Genomic DNA, 17,177 nt, shown 5'->3' on the forward strand with positions numbered 1-17,177 from the left:
TGGGTTCCATAGAACTTTTATTTTGAAAATTAATGTATTACTTTTTTGGTCTAGTGTCTGGTCAGTGTGCCAGTGTGAAAGAGCAGGATGTCCACAGTGAGATTAATAGCGAACAATTAAATATATTATTTAATTATTCTGTAGAACACATTGTCCCAAACATAAGCCACACTAAACACACTGGGGAAAGTGTTTAACTTACTTGCTAACAGCAAAAACAAATCTCCAAAATATAATTTCTCACTTTTTCCCTGGACTTATTGGCTGTAAAAAGACCTGAGGTTGAGCTCAGGTCAGAGCGCTGTGCTAGAGCATAACATCATAACATCAACCAGCAGTCTGAGGTTTACACCAACATGCTTTGAAAACGTCAGATAGAAAGTGAAGACCCTCATATACATTCTGAGGCCTGTTTACATTTTTACACATACACATAACTTCAATGAGATCAGCTCATTTAAATCGTCTTTGGTTTTATACTACAGTCAACATCACACACAAACACACACAAACACACACGTACACGAGCAGAAAATACAAAATTTACACACTGCCAGAAGTGCAGGCTTTGTGGGAGGCCCTGGGCCTGGGTTTGCCATCTGACCTCAGCCCTCCTCTACTTAGCATTTAGAGGCCATTAAATCACAGGCCTGTTTAATGTGCAAGATGTGTGCGAGGAGATGTGAGGGAAGTGCCCCGGTTTTATTTTTGTTTTGAATGCGCGGTCGTTTTTTGGCATGCAAGTTTATGTGCTGAAAAGCCGCACATTCTGGTGCGGTTTGGAAATAATGGGCTTTAATTTTGTGTTAGACATTAAGAATGAAAACCCATTGCGTTTAAATTCTGTTAGTCATTTCCCTAAACCCTACATTATGACTGCAAGCTGTCGTTGTCTAGAGGGCTATGATTCTGAAACCAACACACAAAAATGAACTCTGAGACTTGATGCCCGCACTGCAGGTGTGATCTGTTGAGATAGTATTGAATTAGTCTCGTCATAAAACTCAAGATTTATTGCACAAAGCCATTGTTTATTTGATTAATTATTAAGGAATTTTCACTCGTTGTGTATTTTTTACTTTAGTTAAAGTTGGACTGGTTTTGCACCCAGTGATGTACCCTTGGATTACTGAATAGCCAATCCATAAAAAGGCAACATTTTAGCAGTAATCCTAGTTTGACAAAAACAGCATAGTGTTTAGACCGAGTAAATAAAAAATGTATTTGAAAAAAAAAATCAACTAAAACAATCAAGCAGCTTCTCTGTGAATCATCTCACAGACTTAACCTTATGCTACGACTCTGTTGTTTGCCCTGAACACAATTAAACCATTAGCTAAACATCTGACCTTTCAAGTGTCTTCTCCTTTCACAGTCTTTGCCAGAAATAAATATATTTTTTTCTCAAGCCCTGCCTTCTGGCTACTTTTTCTTGATGAGTCCCTCATGGCTGTCTTTATTTTGCGGCCACTGACATGTATCCATTTCTCATTTCTTGAGATACTTGAACTAAGTGTGACCTGACTCTGCTGACCCCTAATCAGTCATAGGGTCAGATCGGCTGGGCTTTTTTGATCCTGCTAATGTTGCTGATGGAGAAGAACCGTGCCTCGGCTACTGACAACGATGAGGTCACGCAGGGGTGCTTTGATAGCGGCATCTATAGGAATGCAAATGTGACCAGTACATGACAATAGGAGTAACGGCAGCCTGGGGCAGACAGTGCAGCTGCCTCCATTAGTTTTAATCTCGGGGCTCCACAAAAGACAAACATAATTAGGGCCTGTGTGTGTCACACCGGAGACAAATGCACGTGGCATCTTGGCTTGTCTAGAGACTTGACCGACTTCAATGAGAACATGAGAGTGATTGAGCAACTGTGTAAAAGAACTGATGGGTCAAGAGTCATCAGTGATAAGTGAGGTCACGTGGGGTCGTGAGCAGACTACTTCATTAATTTTGTCTCACACTTTGGATCGCCAAATTGCACAAAGCCGCTCGGTTTAATGTTTTATTTTTTAGTGAATTCACAACAATGGGATGCTTCGGTTTTGCATTTTGACTAAACTCTAATTTATTACCCGCGTGAGACAGTGTGTTAAAACAGCTGGCCTGTTCCAGGCTATTCCAGAATTCTGCAAACCTGCACCTATAAATTGTTTCATTCCCAGAGCTCACGAATAATGAATAAAAAATGCTGTTCTGGTTAAAGAAATGTCAGAAATGTCACCTATACAGTAAAAATGTTTACACTGCATAGGTCAAAGGTCAGCAACCCGCGGCTCTGCAGCCCCTCTGCAATGTTTCACTGTAGCTATGAACCAAGAAAAAAAGAAAGATAAAATAATGTTGAAATAAATACCATTTCAAATCAAATTCTGATATTAGATTTGATCTAATAATTTACCGAATTACGGTAAAAACATCCGAAAAAACTGTGTGTATATATATATATATATCAAAAAACTGTGTATATATACACACATAAACATAAACTACTACATACTACTACATAACAGAACTACCCAGATTTATAAAGGGTTTACTGCTCCTACAGCAGGTCACAGGTATAAAGCCCCCCACCTGACTTTGAAGCAGACGTGTAATTCTTTCAATTAAAAACGTATTGATTATTTTTCTATTTTTACACCAATTTCACATTTGCAGTGAAATCACGCCTCATTTATAATCAAAGATGAGATGTCAGTTTATTATAATTATATATATGTATAAATACATTTTTTATTTTATTCTAGATGAACGTTTTTTTTCTTGCCAAATATTAATATTTACCTTTCATAATTTTTAAAGTCTAATACATGTGCCGTGTTCTATAACCTATTGATAAAATGTAAACTGTTGAACACTCAGCAAATAATAATAAATATATTAAATAACATAAACAAAAAATAAAAAATAATAGAATCTATCCTCATGGTGTGTCATTTTTTATTTCTAAGGTGAATAAAGTAGAAAAAAAATTATTTGTTAGGGTGAAGACTAAAATAGCAGTTAAGAAAGTAAAGCGTGCAGAGCAATTAAGATAATACTTCAATCAAAATGAACTGATGAACAAAAATAGACACACACACACACATGTTCTCCCTATCCTTATCTTTAAATGACTGTAAAATCTTTCAGTGGAGAAAGATGCCAAAAACGTTTTGTTTGGCTTCATTAACCTAAAATAAACCTCACATCACATTATTTGCTTGGTTTATTTAAAAAGTCTTCTCTGAAATACCTTGTCAACATTTGCCTTCTTACATCAGTGCAACAAAAAAGAAATGGTTTCATCTTTGTGTCTTGTGCCGTTTGCTGTTTTCTTTCGTTTTCCTTTCGTAATAAATAAGAAAGGACTTACGTTTTAACTCCTTTTTTTAGTGTTCACATGGAAACTATTACTGTTTTATATTCTAAAAGTAGACGCTGTTTACTTTGATTCTAAGTTAATGTGACGTATTTTTAGTTTCCAGGGCAGGGTTAGTGTGTAGTTAAGGTTTGGATCACTTGTGCAGCTTTTAGCGGCTTCCCTTGCTGTAATTAATGCTTTTCCTGTGTAAAGAGTGTGTGGGTGTGTAAGTGAGTACACACAAGTTTCCCTGATACGTTCTGAGTACTTATGTGCTTTTGCATTGAGACAGTGCATCTGCTCTACCGCATTACCATCTGAAAAGCATTACAGCTCTTTCTACTGGCTAGAAAGCCGAATAACCGGCTCTTTTACAACTTGTGCATTTGTACCTTTTCCTGAGCCCTTGCCTGAGTGAACTAAAATCATGTCATTAAGTGTGCTGCCTTACGCCCCGAGCAGTGTATATATACTCTGTCCTCTGCAGGGACGGCCATCCCCAGCAGGGGCCGCCTGTCCCACCCTCCATATGGTGGCTCGTCATTAGTTTTCCGTTGCCCCAGTACCCGGGAGGTTCATCAAACCCAGGAGTCCAATTTCTCCACAGCCCTAGTTCCACTCTACTGTGATATTCTGCTCTATGGTCAATAGGATAAGTCACACATGGCTCCACAGCGCTAGGAACAACAGCAGCCTGAAGCAGATGTTGGTGTGCGGACTGCCCATGGAGTGGAAAAACTGGGTTTCAGAAGTCTCTGTTATTGTTCAAGGGTTAACTGGGTCTTAAAGGGGGGAGATGTGGTTTTAAGGCCACAAGCTCAAACCTCACAGTTCACATCTGTGTGAAGATTAAAAATGCAGTGTTTGACTGTGTTTGCACCTCCGAGCATTTTTAGATTGTGTGTCTAGCAAGTAATTTAAGATATGAATGAATAAAACGTTGTGCCTGCAGTTCCTTGGTTCCCCTCCAGGGCAGTTTCACATTCAAACCAAAATTGAAATCTCTTTGGTAACAAGAAAAGATCTGGGCACAGTACTTAGAACACAAGTACAATTTTGGAGCGGAGCCTTTTGTACTCTGGGCAAAAAAGAGCAAAGATATTTTTATCCACTTTTATTTTGTAATATGACCAATATTTTTCATATTCAAGTGTGTATGAAAAAAAGTCACTGGTTTCTTAAAAAGCTAAATACAATAAGCATTGGATCAAGGCACATACAAGACTGGCCAAAGGGCATACAATGCACTTTGGTTCTCAATTGTAAATAACAGTTAACTTCAAATTGTGGCAACGTAAAAGTGTGTTCCTTTGAAAAAATAATACAAAATAACACTCATAACAAGGAGCTCCTGACACCGTGGTAAATCTGATGAAATCCAACACGTTCTTTCTTTTTGGCCTGGTGACTAGAATGACGAATGGTACATGGTACTAGAGAATGCTGCCATTGTAGTTCAACCATTGTTGCCTTGTACAAATAGAGATAGTGGGGGTCCTCCATGTCAGCCTGTCCAGTCTACTTGTTATGAGGAGCACAACACTCCCTAAGATTGCTGTGCTTTATTTGCCCTGTGCTGTGGCCGACAGTCCTCCCAGAAAACCTGGAACCCTCATTTGTTTGCTTTACTGTGTTTCTGCTTACAAACACAAAAAAACACACTTAACAGAGCTGAGAAATAAAGCATGGCACCTCATTTTTACTTATTCATTCTCATTACCGAGTGAATTTTTAAACAAGCCTCCAGGTCCACAGTTTGCAGACTGCTCCTTCTTTTCCGAGGGCAGCATGGCTGCTTGCGAATCAGCTGCTCAGCTGTGCCTCAAATCCTCACTTCATTTTTTTGCCTTTTTGTTTTCAGACAGCCACAAAGTTAAAAGAATGGCCTGTGCTTATACTAAAAGGTTTTCTAAAGTCTGATTGTTCAACACAGCAATGAAAACCCACTTTCACAGTTGACAAGTCATCATGTCTCAGTAGAACACAAGTTTCTTTTAGGAGGTTGACAACCTTAAGCAAAGGAAATACAGTACAAATTACTACAAATCTCTAAAATATAGAATTGCAGGTAGTTACCATACCAACCATGGTTCGGTGATGGCCTGCAACTGGAACATTCTCCATCTTCATAAAATGACCTTAAATATAAATTATATGGCAAATGTACAGAACGTTGCTCTCCTCAGTTCATACTTCCAGTGTTTGTTTAAGTCACTCTAAGTCACGCACGCATCATGAGTGTCTGTGCGCAATATCATGAATGAGAATGATCCGAATCTGGTATTCCACTGTCTCTGAAGCTCCTGTTGTTAATACTGTTTTCGGTGTGTGGGCTTTTGTACAAACTCAGGCCATTAGGTGGGAAAATTGTGTGTATCATAAACTCCTCCTTGGACACAGGCAGGTGATTTATAGGTATCATTTGAAAAGATGTCTCTCTTATTTCTAGGATGGAGTTGTCCTTCTTAGTGCCAGCCTCAGCGTAGTCGTCCTTTCTCCGCCGGCCTTTGTTGTAGGTGCAGTTCCTGGAAAAAAGTGACCCATTCCTGTGAATATACCAGCAGACCAGTGCCAACATGATTATTGCCAACAGAGCCACTGCCCCTCCAATAATAGCAGCCAAAGGCAGATTGGAATTTTTGTAAGGCTCTTTCTCCTGCTCTCTGTTTAAAGTTGTTGTGGGGTGGTACGACTTGTGGGAAATGGTCGCTGTCTCAATGCAAACAGGGGTCTCATCCGACAGGTAAATGTTACTGGTCTCCATGGGAACCATGCATATCCTATAAGAAGACTCTGGCTCCAGGGCATTGAGCAGGTACTCCGTCCTCTCTCCCTGCACAATGGTTTCAGTGATGGAACCAAAGGCGGGGCTGTGTCCTAACTTCAACCAGCTCAGCCGTAATGCAGTCATGGGTTGTGACACCCTCCATGATATGTGTATCGAATCAGCAGTACTTGCCTTCACACTGATGGTGATAATTTTTCTGCCTGAAGACGTGGTAGTACTGTGGTAGTTCTTGCTGATGTCGGCTCCCTTTACTATGGGCCTCCTAGTTACAAATGACGGCCACTGAGGCTGAGACGGGCGTAAAGTGTTGGAGACTGTGCTTGTTTCATGCATGGAATCGAACTCTGAATCTGTGCAGTCAAACATGTCCGTAGTTAGGTCCTTAATTGCCATACCTTTGACCTTATCAGGACCCTGGCACATGAAACCACGCACGTTCACCTTAGATGGCAGCGACCGCAGCCAATCACGCACCCATTTCATCCTGCAGGTGCATTGCCAGGGATTGCTGCGTAGCAGGAGCTGTGTGAGATTGTCCAGATCTTCAAACACACCATGTGGCAGGCTGCTCAGGTTGTTACCGGACAGGTCCAGACGGTACAACTGTCTCAGGAAGGCAAACGCCCCTGGTGGTATACGGTTGATATGATTATCTTGTAGGTGCAGCTTCTCCAAACTGGTGCCAGGCAGATTGGCCGGTGGCGATGTCAGAGAGTTCCTCACTAGTGAGAGCTCGGTCAGATTGATCAGGTTGATGAAAGCCATCTCCCCAATCCCACGGTTGTTGAGAAGGTTACCATCCAGGATTAGTCGCTTCAGGTTGATGAGATCTTGTAGTGACTGCTCTGAGATGGAGGAGATGCGGTTGTCATCAAAGCGCAGCTCCTCAATGCTCATAGGTAGGCCTGAAGGGATAGCACTTAGATGGTTTCTTGAGAGGAAAAGAAGTCTGAGGTGATTGCTGTCTCTGAAAGCCCCCTCCTCTATACTGACGGCAGATACTGAGTTATCATCCAAATGCAGCTCCTCAATGTAAGGAATCTGGGCTAAAGAAGCATGGGTAATCATCCGAATGTTGTTCTCCTGTAGGTGGAGCTCTTTTAAGCCAAGAGGAAGATTATTAGGGAACTCATCCAGATTGTTACAATAAAGGTAGATCTTCTCCACATATATAAGCTTTCGAAGCTCTGTTGGTATCCCCGAACTTTTAATGCGATTGTTTTGCAGGAAGAGCACTGTAGCATCCTGGGGTATACCTTTGGGAATGGAAGTCAGGCCACGGTCATTACAGTAGATGAAGGTCCCGTCACAGCGGCAGGCTGAGGGACATGATTCCGAGGTCACCAGGGGGTTACAAAGACCGAGCATCAGTCCCATCCTGATGAGGAAGAGTATTAAAGCCTTGCGTTGATACATCTTGAAGCTTTGTCGTCTGGCAGTCAAATCACACAAGCCCCTGAGAAGAAGACACAAGTGTACATTTAAAAGCCAGGCTTTTGAACTGGTATGACAGGGTTATGGAATTATCCAGGCTGAAGAGAAACTTTTTCAAATATAGAGTTTGCTTTATAGATTGCTTCAAATCACTGACTGCGGGTTAAGTCAAAAAAAAAAAAACTATCATGCATTGCATAAAGATTTTTTTGCTTTATTCTTTTTGATGAGACATTTTCCAAGTCTGGAGGTTTGTGTATTGATTCCCTATGCCTGACTCTGACTCGTAAAATGTAAGAGCAATCCCTAGCAGTTTTACATCGTCCCTGTGTGTCAGGTTTTGTGTTGTGAAGTAAAATCTCTGTTGGGTTTTTCAGATACCAATACATTTATATTAGGAAAGAATTTAATTAGAAAAGAAATATATCTGAGCACATTTAGTTTAACAGAGCCCTCTAGCTTTATGTTGTTATAACATATATTAAAATTGAACATTAGGATTAAACTGTTATATGATTAGAGAAATTATTCCTAAAAATAGATCCAGTGTAAAACCAAAGATGAAAACTATATTTATACTCTCCTTTTCCATCAGTGTAGCATTGCCTTTTAGTAATTAAATAAAAACTAACCTATTGTTTAATAATGCATCTCTGTCATCCACACTTTGACTTCTTGTCTTATTAGATTTTTTGGCGTAGTCAGAAAAATAAAGAGAGGCTAAGCCGTCCGTGTTTGTCATACCTGATTTATGTGACGTGGTAAATCCTTTCCCGCCAACAAAAAATCCAATCAAGATTTCCTCTTGAATTTGTTCTTATCCTCCTTGAAAGGAAAAGTTTTTTTGTTCAAGGGGTTTCTCGTGGTGTCCTGACCTGGTCAGTGTTTGCTAAGCCGATCCTTGTTTGCACGATGACCTCCTCAGTGTTGTCAGAGGCTCATGCTCTCAATGCCTTTACCATGGCAGATAAGCCTGTAGAAAAAGCATCCCTACGTTCTGACAAAGCATGCCCCTCTCAGGTAATATTAAAAATCCTAATGGGCGTGGAAACAGACCAGCTCACCAGCCATAACCACAGGTAAAATCTACTGGCTGTTGTAAAGTGATCCGTTGGTAATACGGGGTGAGCTGTAGCAGAGGCTCCTTTCTGCATTCAGGCCCGACAGGCATGATGAGGTGACACAAAGCTGGTCTGAGCCATGCCGATCCCCTGCGCTACAAGCTCTATCCAGGCTTGTTCACTTGTGTACTCCAGGTCGACGAGCAACCCAGAATCCTCTGCTCCCTTGTTGAGCCTGTACACACATTAATCCCAGCCTTTGGTCTTTTTTCCTGCGGCAGGTGACCAATTCTTTTTCTCTATGGGGCAAACATGGGCAAGGTTGTTATCCTTCTGGACCCAACCTCCTTTATGCATCTGCAGCCCAGCTCATGCTGCACCCTCCAAACACCTGGAACTGTGTTCTGAAAAATAAACAAAAGGCAGAAATATTTAGTTACCTCATAAAGTAGCTCAAATGTTATTTATCTAGCTTTTGCTCAACAAACTTTCATTGCGAGATTTATTCGAGATGTCATTTTTACTAATTACACCCAGATACTGCAGTAGAATAATTTTTTCTGTTATCTGTATAAATTAAGCAGCTAATCACGAACATATTCTCTGTGAAATAAACATTTAAATATATTTTTTTTCTCCAGCAACTCACACATTTTTAGCATAACAGGAAAGAAAATGTCTATATGTGGAATAAAGCCTGGTGATCTACACAATAGCCAAGGGTGGAGCCCCAACACTTTTGTGGGTCAAAGTTCACTCCCAGCTTAACCTTTTGGTGTTTTACAACAAAACACATCCTGCGAATAAAAAAAGCAGCCTCCTATTAGTCTAAAAATGTCAGCCCAGGTTCCATGTGAGAGAAGGGAAAGGTTCTGGTCCACAGTTACGGAATCAGTCACACTGCTGAAAGCCAGCCATGTCAGGTGAAGTTTATGTCTGTTTCTTATTGCTTTTGTGTACGGCCCCGTCACTCAAAACCTCTTCTGGTTTGCCCTTAATGTTCATCCTTTGTTTACAATTAATGAATCCTGGTTGTGTTTGTAAAAATAGAATCTCCTACGCCCGGGTAAATGTTGTGTTTCCTCTAACAGCACAATAGCCTCCCGTCTTTATATGTAACCGTGCGGGAGAGCTGCGAACAGCTGCTGGCTGCTGTAAAACATGGAAAGGTAAATTAGCTACAAAAGGCCCAGCCATTTAACAGTTGTAGTCCACGACAAGGAGAAGATGGGGGAATTGAGAGGTTTCTAACTCGATTACAACTCCTAAGATGCTGTCTAATAATAACTTCCCCCCTGCCTTCTGTTCCATCTAAACATGAGCTCTCAGGCCAGTATTACATTAGGAGTAGATTAGAGTCTGGGGAAAAAGCACCAGATGTGACCTCTAACAACTTCTGGAATAAAAGGAGTCTAACAAGAAAAATAAGATGAAATCCAGTAATGGAGTTTCATAATATGCCAGTGATGGAAGAGCAATGTGCTATCTGTTGGAATGAACTTTTAATGCGGCACTTAGTCTGGGCAACTTCAATTTTAAATATTCACTTCATTTTTTAGATACTTTTCCTTCCTCTGAATATTGTTAGGTATGCAGCCTTGATCAATGTTTAAATTCCTTAAAAAATATCTACAAAAAGGGGAAGTTGTGTTTGTATTTCGGACTCTGACAGGAGAACCACCACAAAATCAATCTGCGTTTGTCTGCACATCTTTTAGGGATGTGAAAGAGCATTAACCTCAGCGTGAACAGCCACATTGAATTCTTTTTTTTTTTCTTTCAGCGTCGATTGTCTCCTTTTTGTTTCGACAAACACACTCGTCCTCAGTCTCAAGCAGAAAGGGCAAGAGACATGGGGATTCATTTATAAATGCAAATTTAAATGAAAAAATATATACCTGATCCTATTGTGTTTCAGGCCTTGGTGGATTGTATTGTACTGTGAGGTATTTATCAGAAAAGTCTGTTTTTACCAAAAAAGAAAAAAAAAGGCACATAATGTTCACTCTATCACTCTACGAGCTACAGAGTTAGCTGAGTCTTTCTATGATTAGTCTACTCTTTTTGGATTTCTGTAGACTGACCTGTAGACCTATTGTGTAACACTGGGCCTGTATGTTGATCATGACGACCCAACAGAGCTGTGCAGATATGATTTAATACATGCAAATTGAAAAATCCTCTCCACAGTAAGTTTTTACACATTTTTCTGATGTTTCCTGTGTGTGTGTGTATGTGTGTGTGTGTGTGTGTGTGTTCGCTCAAGTAGCTAGGGCAAGCTGCTAATCACACTAAGCTGGACACTGATCTCCATTGTAGGCTCACCATGCATAAATGCACATTAGTCTGCAATAACAGAGTCAAATAGTTTGTGCCTCCCGGTCATAACTGGGAGAAGGAAAAGAAATGAAAAGCTTTGAGTGGAAAATATAAAAAAAAAAACACTGTCAAACGTGCATTACGACAGCTTGTAGTTCTGCGAGGTATGAAATAATAATATCACACGGCCTGCATTTAGTGGGGAAAGAGATGTAGAAAGAATAATGGCTGCCTGCTAAATTATTCATGCGCCCTGAAATTAATTTTGAACCACAGTAAAACTCTCCACTGAGAAATCAATGCTGTTTGTATCTGCTGTTGATTAGGCCTTGAAATTGATAACTAACTACTGATTTACGATTCCCCCCCTCTCTGCGGTCAAATTATTACAAATATAAACGATTAAAATAAAACTGAAATTTGATCTTGATGGAAAAAAGTATTTTGGAAATAATAGATTATTGTTTACATTATATATGATTTTGTGTGTGTGTGTGGGGGCGGGGGGGACAAGAGCGTTTGTATCGTCTTCTGACACAGATTGTTTCGTGTGACTTCACATGGAACACATGACCCGCTGCATGACAAAAAGGCTTCGTTGCTTGTTCCACAGTTTGATGCCTCCTGGTGCTGCCTGTAGTTAAGACGAGCAGATGATACTTTTGCTGACCCATTAAGAACACGGAGGCCCAGGACAGACTGGGGGTCTCTCTTTTGTGCAGCCTGAAAGCACAGATCTGTTGCAGCTGCAGTGGTTTTCCCCCCACTTGGGGGTGGTAGGCACTAGTTTATCCTGAGTCATATTATTTGCAAAGGTTTTTACCTACAGTCTCCAATGCTTCACGGTCGTGTATACCTAGTTTATCAGAAACCTTGTGGCCAGACAAATTACAAATAAAAGTTCATCATGTGATTTCAGTTTCCACATCATAGTGTTGTTTATAAGATCGTATTTCCCCTGAAGTGTCAGACATGTCAGTGTTATGTTAAAGAATTTGGCTACTGGAATCCTCTGTAATTATGTGTATAAATATACGTGATGACCTGGTTAGCTGTTAATCTGAGGTGCAAATTCCCAGTGAAAGCAATTGACAGGGGACTGTGGCCTCAGGCAATCACCAGTGAAGACAATTGGGTCTGTCTGCAAATCAGCCATGTTGTACTGATGATTTATTTATTTTGGTCTTGCAGATGAACCAAATATATATATATATATATATGGAAACGTGTGGAAAATATAGGCATCTAAAGGGTAAAATATCAAGTTCAAATGGACAGAAAGGGAAAGAACAGAATGATTAGACTTCCATCCTCCCTGCGGTGGGAATGGTGCCTGACGGCCATATAAGCATAAGGGGAGCTCACTGTAAACCCCTGACTGTTTATTATTAGACATCACAGAAGCATTTCTCCGTGGAAGTGTCAGATGTGTGGTTTGAGGCGTTGCTATAAAGAAGCGTTCGCTCTGCTGGAACGAGCCGCCGTTCGCGTGCGCCCGAACGCAGTGCGTAAAAATGAAAAACTTGGCTGAGTTTCGCCGCCCCCCTCCTCTCTGAACCATCACCATCACGGAGCCCCCGGCTGCTGGAGCTGCGCGTTTGAAGGTGGCTGACTGGTTGCAGTTGGACACAGTGGGTTTTACTGTGGTAGCACATGAATAGGAGCTGTCTGTCTGTGTGTCTGCTTGGCTCCGCCGCTGTGGACGCGTTGAGCTGGGTTTATTTCTGCAGCTGCCCCCTTCCTATTCCAACTCCGCGGGATGTGCGCTGAAATTTCAGCCGCACACCGGGGTGTCTTCCCGGCTGAGGAGTCGTGTCTAAACCCAACAATCCTCTGAACCTAACCAGTTCGGCGCAATCGCTTAATTTTCCCGTGGTTTTTTCAGGCACCGAATTCTGGATAAATGAAGAAACTCTGATCCTATGTGATATTCCTGCAGGCTCGAGTCTTTTGTCAATAATTAAAGAAAAATCAATAATATGTGTAAGTAAGATTTGCATGCAAGATTATTTTATGATTGTTATTATTATTATTTTTATTTTTTGCGTTTTGCATGTTGGGGTAAAAACGAAGCGGGCTCGCTTTGGAGGGTGACGCGTCGCAGGATTGAAGCAGCGAAGTTGAAGACGTGAGAGAAGCCAGTGGTGATGGGAAAAACACAACCAGCCTCTATAAGTCTGCTTTAATCTGCAGGAATGAGCCGAAGATGATGTTAATGTCATTGTGGGTTAAATAAACGCACTCCCATAGTTTGAAATGTCATTACTACCGTGTACTGGACCAGTGCAGCCAAAACCACTGCTATCAACCCTGTTTTTATGTTTGTTTGTTTTTTTGTATCTAGGCCTGGTACAAATCAATAAAGGGAATTTATAAAACGACAACTGCAAGTCATTGTATTTAAACTCGTATGGAGTATTCGGTATGACTTCACATCCCATCTGCAAAAAGACAGAATCCAAAAAGAGAGGACGCAGTCCCATCAGGACTGTGCCAGAGGAGGGGGGTGAAAAAAACATCAAAACCTAAAACACTTACCTCCAAACCAACCAAAAAGCAAAGTAACAGGTATCCTTATAACGCGGGGTTCACAGCAGAGAGAAAAATACCGATAATAATCCACTCCAGGTTGTGAGTTTTAAAGATTCACATCCAAAAGAAGCTCCACTGACACTGGACTGAAACTAGTTGTGAGTTTATCTTTTGCAGCACTGCTCAGTTTGCTGCTGCTGCTGCCACCTCTCTTTCTCTCTCACACACACGCACACACATTCACAATCTGTAGGCTGTGCAGGGACGTGCGCGCACGGGCAGACCTCAATACAAATGTGGACTTGTGTTTGCCTCTAGCTGTGCTTCAATAGAGCACTGATGTCATATGGAGGAGGGGTCTCTCTCTCTCTCTCTCTCCCCCTCTCTCTCTCTCTCATTCTCCCAGAAAGTCTCTCTCTCTCTATGGTTGATGCACAGGAAGGATGCAGTGTCGAATGAATACACTAGGGGGAGTGGAGGAAAGGAGAAAAGGCTTTGACTCCTGTCAGTGTACGAACACAGTTGAATGAGTGATTCGTCACTGATTGGAGAAAAACTGCTCCACTGGCAGAATTGACAGAATTCAATTCTGTTCAGTTTATATCCACAAAATACCCCAAATCATACATCCTAAGCTGTGATGTCGCCCTCTTGTTTCAGTTGTTTGAACAGCGTGTGTTGACACATCGGCATTAGCATATTTGTCAGTTATTCCTGTTACTCATCTTTTTCCCCCTAATCACACCAAATATTTAGTTAAGGTTAACTGACATCTACACCCACAACAATAACATCACAAACGTTTGTTTAGGTTATATTACAATAATTATGTCTTCTTTTTTCCCCTTTACTTTGCATTATTTTAGTTGCCTCTACCTACTAATCAAATTCCCCTTTCTAAGTAATTTCCACACATGAAGTTTCTGACTACTAGCAAAAGTAACCTGAAAACAAGGCTAGTGTTCCAGCTAAAGAGCTCCCCTTTTATTTCACTTTTAATTCATTTAAAACTACTTTTGATTGACTTTTAAATTATTCAGACATGCAGCGCTTGCGAATGATACGATTAGTCAAAAAGGCTTTCTTTGGGAAACATTTCCTGAAGACTGATTAGGGGATCACTTTACCGCCGTTTTCCTGATAGCGCCGGTAGTTACAAATTAAGCTGTGAGCAAACAGGTCACATACACAGTGCCTTTATTCTTCCTGGGTAGAGAAATTAAACATTAAAAACATGAGTTGTTGTACTTTTGTGAGTGCAAAATTACCGACTGTCAAAAGCTGAAATGTTGGAAGATAACAACGCAGTGTCCTCTGCATATACAGTAACGTGTCTGTGTGTTGACATGGAAAAGACAACTATGTAAACAAATGTGAATGGAGCTCTCAGTGCCTTTTATAGGCCTCACGCTTTCTATTTATTTTTAAATGAAGCTGTAGGGTTTCTTATCTGTAGGACAAAAGTAGCGTTGAGTCATGTTGATGTACCCACAGTCGTGAGGCAGAACTGACCAGCCAACCCGCTCCTGCTCTGCGTCATCTGCTGTGTCTCCCTGTCTGGTTACCTGACAAGACAAAAAAAAAAAGAAAGAAAAAGAACCAGAACCCAGTGCACTGAGCTGCAGGGGAGGAGCTGAGTGTGTGCGTTCTTCCATGTCCGTCTCTTTTCGATGGGTCACTGAGAAAATATGACTCACACTATTGTATGATTAATACAGGAACTCCTTTCTTACACATTATTCACTTCTGCTTTTTTAATGACAGTAATCCGTTTTAACAATAAAAAAGTTACACCTTTTCTATCTACTATATATATGAGAGTGATGCAAGCTACATTTTATGCCTGGCTAATCATTGCATCCTTTCGACTTCCTGTCATGCACACAGTCACACAATTAGTTCAAAAAATATTTATGCTTTGTATTTTTTTTTGTTTTGTTTCCTACTGTATTGTATGAATGTGAGTTGATGGGGACATTTAGTCATAGCAGTTGCATTGGCCTCATTAAAGTAGTGGGTACTACAGTGGAGTGACTGTCAAAGTATTTGAACACAACTGACATCTCACCCCCAGTTATTTTGCCTCCCAGGATGTGGTCAGCTCTCCACTGCATTGTTAAACTGTGATTGTCATCTTACCTGGAGAACCTAATTAAACAGGTACTTAAAGCTGCAGCACCTGCCAGAACTACTTAAAGCTCCCAGGCTTTTTTTGCAGATTTGTTAGCTTTCCAGCTGGAGTACAACACACTTTAACTCAAAATCCAAGGGGATCTTCTGACAGCTGCAAATTGTCTGCCGTAATGCAGTTCGTTTGGGGGCAAATTGGGAGAAAATAAAGTTGTTTTTTTTGCGCCATTAAACTTTCAAGGGGCTTTTATGATTTGTTAGCGGGTTAATGGAAGGCAAATCCCCATCATGTAAGGCCAGGTGTTTGTACGCCGATGACTTAAGGTGAGAAAAGGTCAGTCTCGGACATCCTGACTTGATCCTTGTCTTCCCTCCAGAGAAACAGTGCAAAGAAACCTGCGCCTGACCCCACTGTGGCTTCCTTTTTCAAATCAACTGCAGACACATCTGTCAGCGGCTGCTGATTGACCCTCTCCCACACATACAAAGAGCCCAAGTGGAGGACAGCGGTGTTGGGTTTCTCTTATCTCAAGAGCAGGGAAAATCTGTTGCCTTGTTCAGCCTTTGTTAAATCGGATAGGTGCTCCTCTTTTCCAAACGCTCTCCAGTCTGTCTGCGCAATTTCACTGTGACAACAGACAGCTTGCTTGTTGTGTGTTCGCTAGAAGAGGGACGACACAGCTAAATATTTTAAGCCACTTGATTTTGTTAAGTGCTGCTAAAGTGGCGTTTGGATCTGGTAGCAACCAAACAACTGTTAAGTGCACACTTGGTTGGGTTCTCAAACAGGCTGCTATGTGATTATTTTGTCGTCGTGACAGACATTTGACTGGATTATCAATTTACTTCTCTGCACTTGCTGTGGTCAATTGTCGATCGCAGTTAGCCAACGGTGGTGTCTGACTTCATGGATTCCCCTGTCCCCAAAAAATAACACAGAGCCATTTTGAAGCCTTGTAGCCAAGTGTCCTGGGTATTATTTTATCTGCCACCGGTTTCAATTTCATGTCACTTAAGCTTAGCGTGCTTGTTACTGAAACGCTGTGAAAATAAAAGATGTCAGAACTGCACATTTGCTCACTGGAGGGAAAATGGAGACTGATTTCCGTTCCTGTCTCCTGCCTTGCTTCTGACTAGAATTCATTATTGATAGACTTTCCTTGTTCTTAACTAATGCCAAATTAAGAAGAACATGCAAAAGGCTGCTGCCAAAAACCCCTGCTTTGTTTTTCATTTACCTTCTGCTTTATTTGCATATTCATCCTCTGCAGGCAATCAGCAGTGATCTTTGCTGTGGGCCTTTCATCTCCGCTCCGGCATCCTGACAGGCAGCTATTCAGCCTCACACATGTTTAACTAGGATATGTGGATGAGAGGTGCTGCTGCTATTCAAGACTATTCACATTTTATTTTATTTGCATAGGATTTAGTATGAGACAGAGGGAGAAAAGATGTTTTTATACATGTATACACCCCCCCATATATATATATATATATATATATATATATATATATATATAATGGGTGTGTCGCGAGTTTTTTTGTGTGTGTGTATGTGGGG

General features: G+C 41.0%; 2 protein-coding genes across 4 annotated transcripts in view; one reads left to right on the forward strand and one right to left on the reverse strand.

The window, feature by feature from the left end:
• Positions 1-17,177, forward strand: part of macrod2 (mono-ADP ribosylhydrolase 2) — a 370,465-nt gene that overhangs the window by 54,234 nt on the left and 299,054 nt on the right. The window lies entirely within an intron of this gene.
• flrt3 (fibronectin leucine rich transmembrane 3) lies at positions 2,518-13,901 on the reverse strand. The gene is made up of 3 exons (XM_008321934.3): positions 13,493-13,901; positions 8,319-9,039; positions 2,518-7,596 (listed from the first exon to the last, which is right to left on the reverse strand). The coding sequence occupies exon 3, from the start codon at positions 7,554-7,556 to the stop codon at positions 5,607-5,609; it is 1,950 nt and encodes a 649-aa protein (XP_008320156.1). The 5' UTR covers positions 7,557-7,596; positions 8,319-9,039; positions 13,493-13,901; the 3' UTR covers positions 2,518-5,606.

This window comes from Cynoglossus semilaevis, chromosome 12, assembly GCF_000523025.1.
Source record: "Cynoglossus semilaevis isolate Cse_v1.0 chromosome 12, Cse_v1.0, whole genome shotgun sequence".
NCBI lineage: Eukaryota > Metazoa > Chordata > Actinopteri > Pleuronectiformes > Cynoglossidae > Cynoglossus > Cynoglossus semilaevis.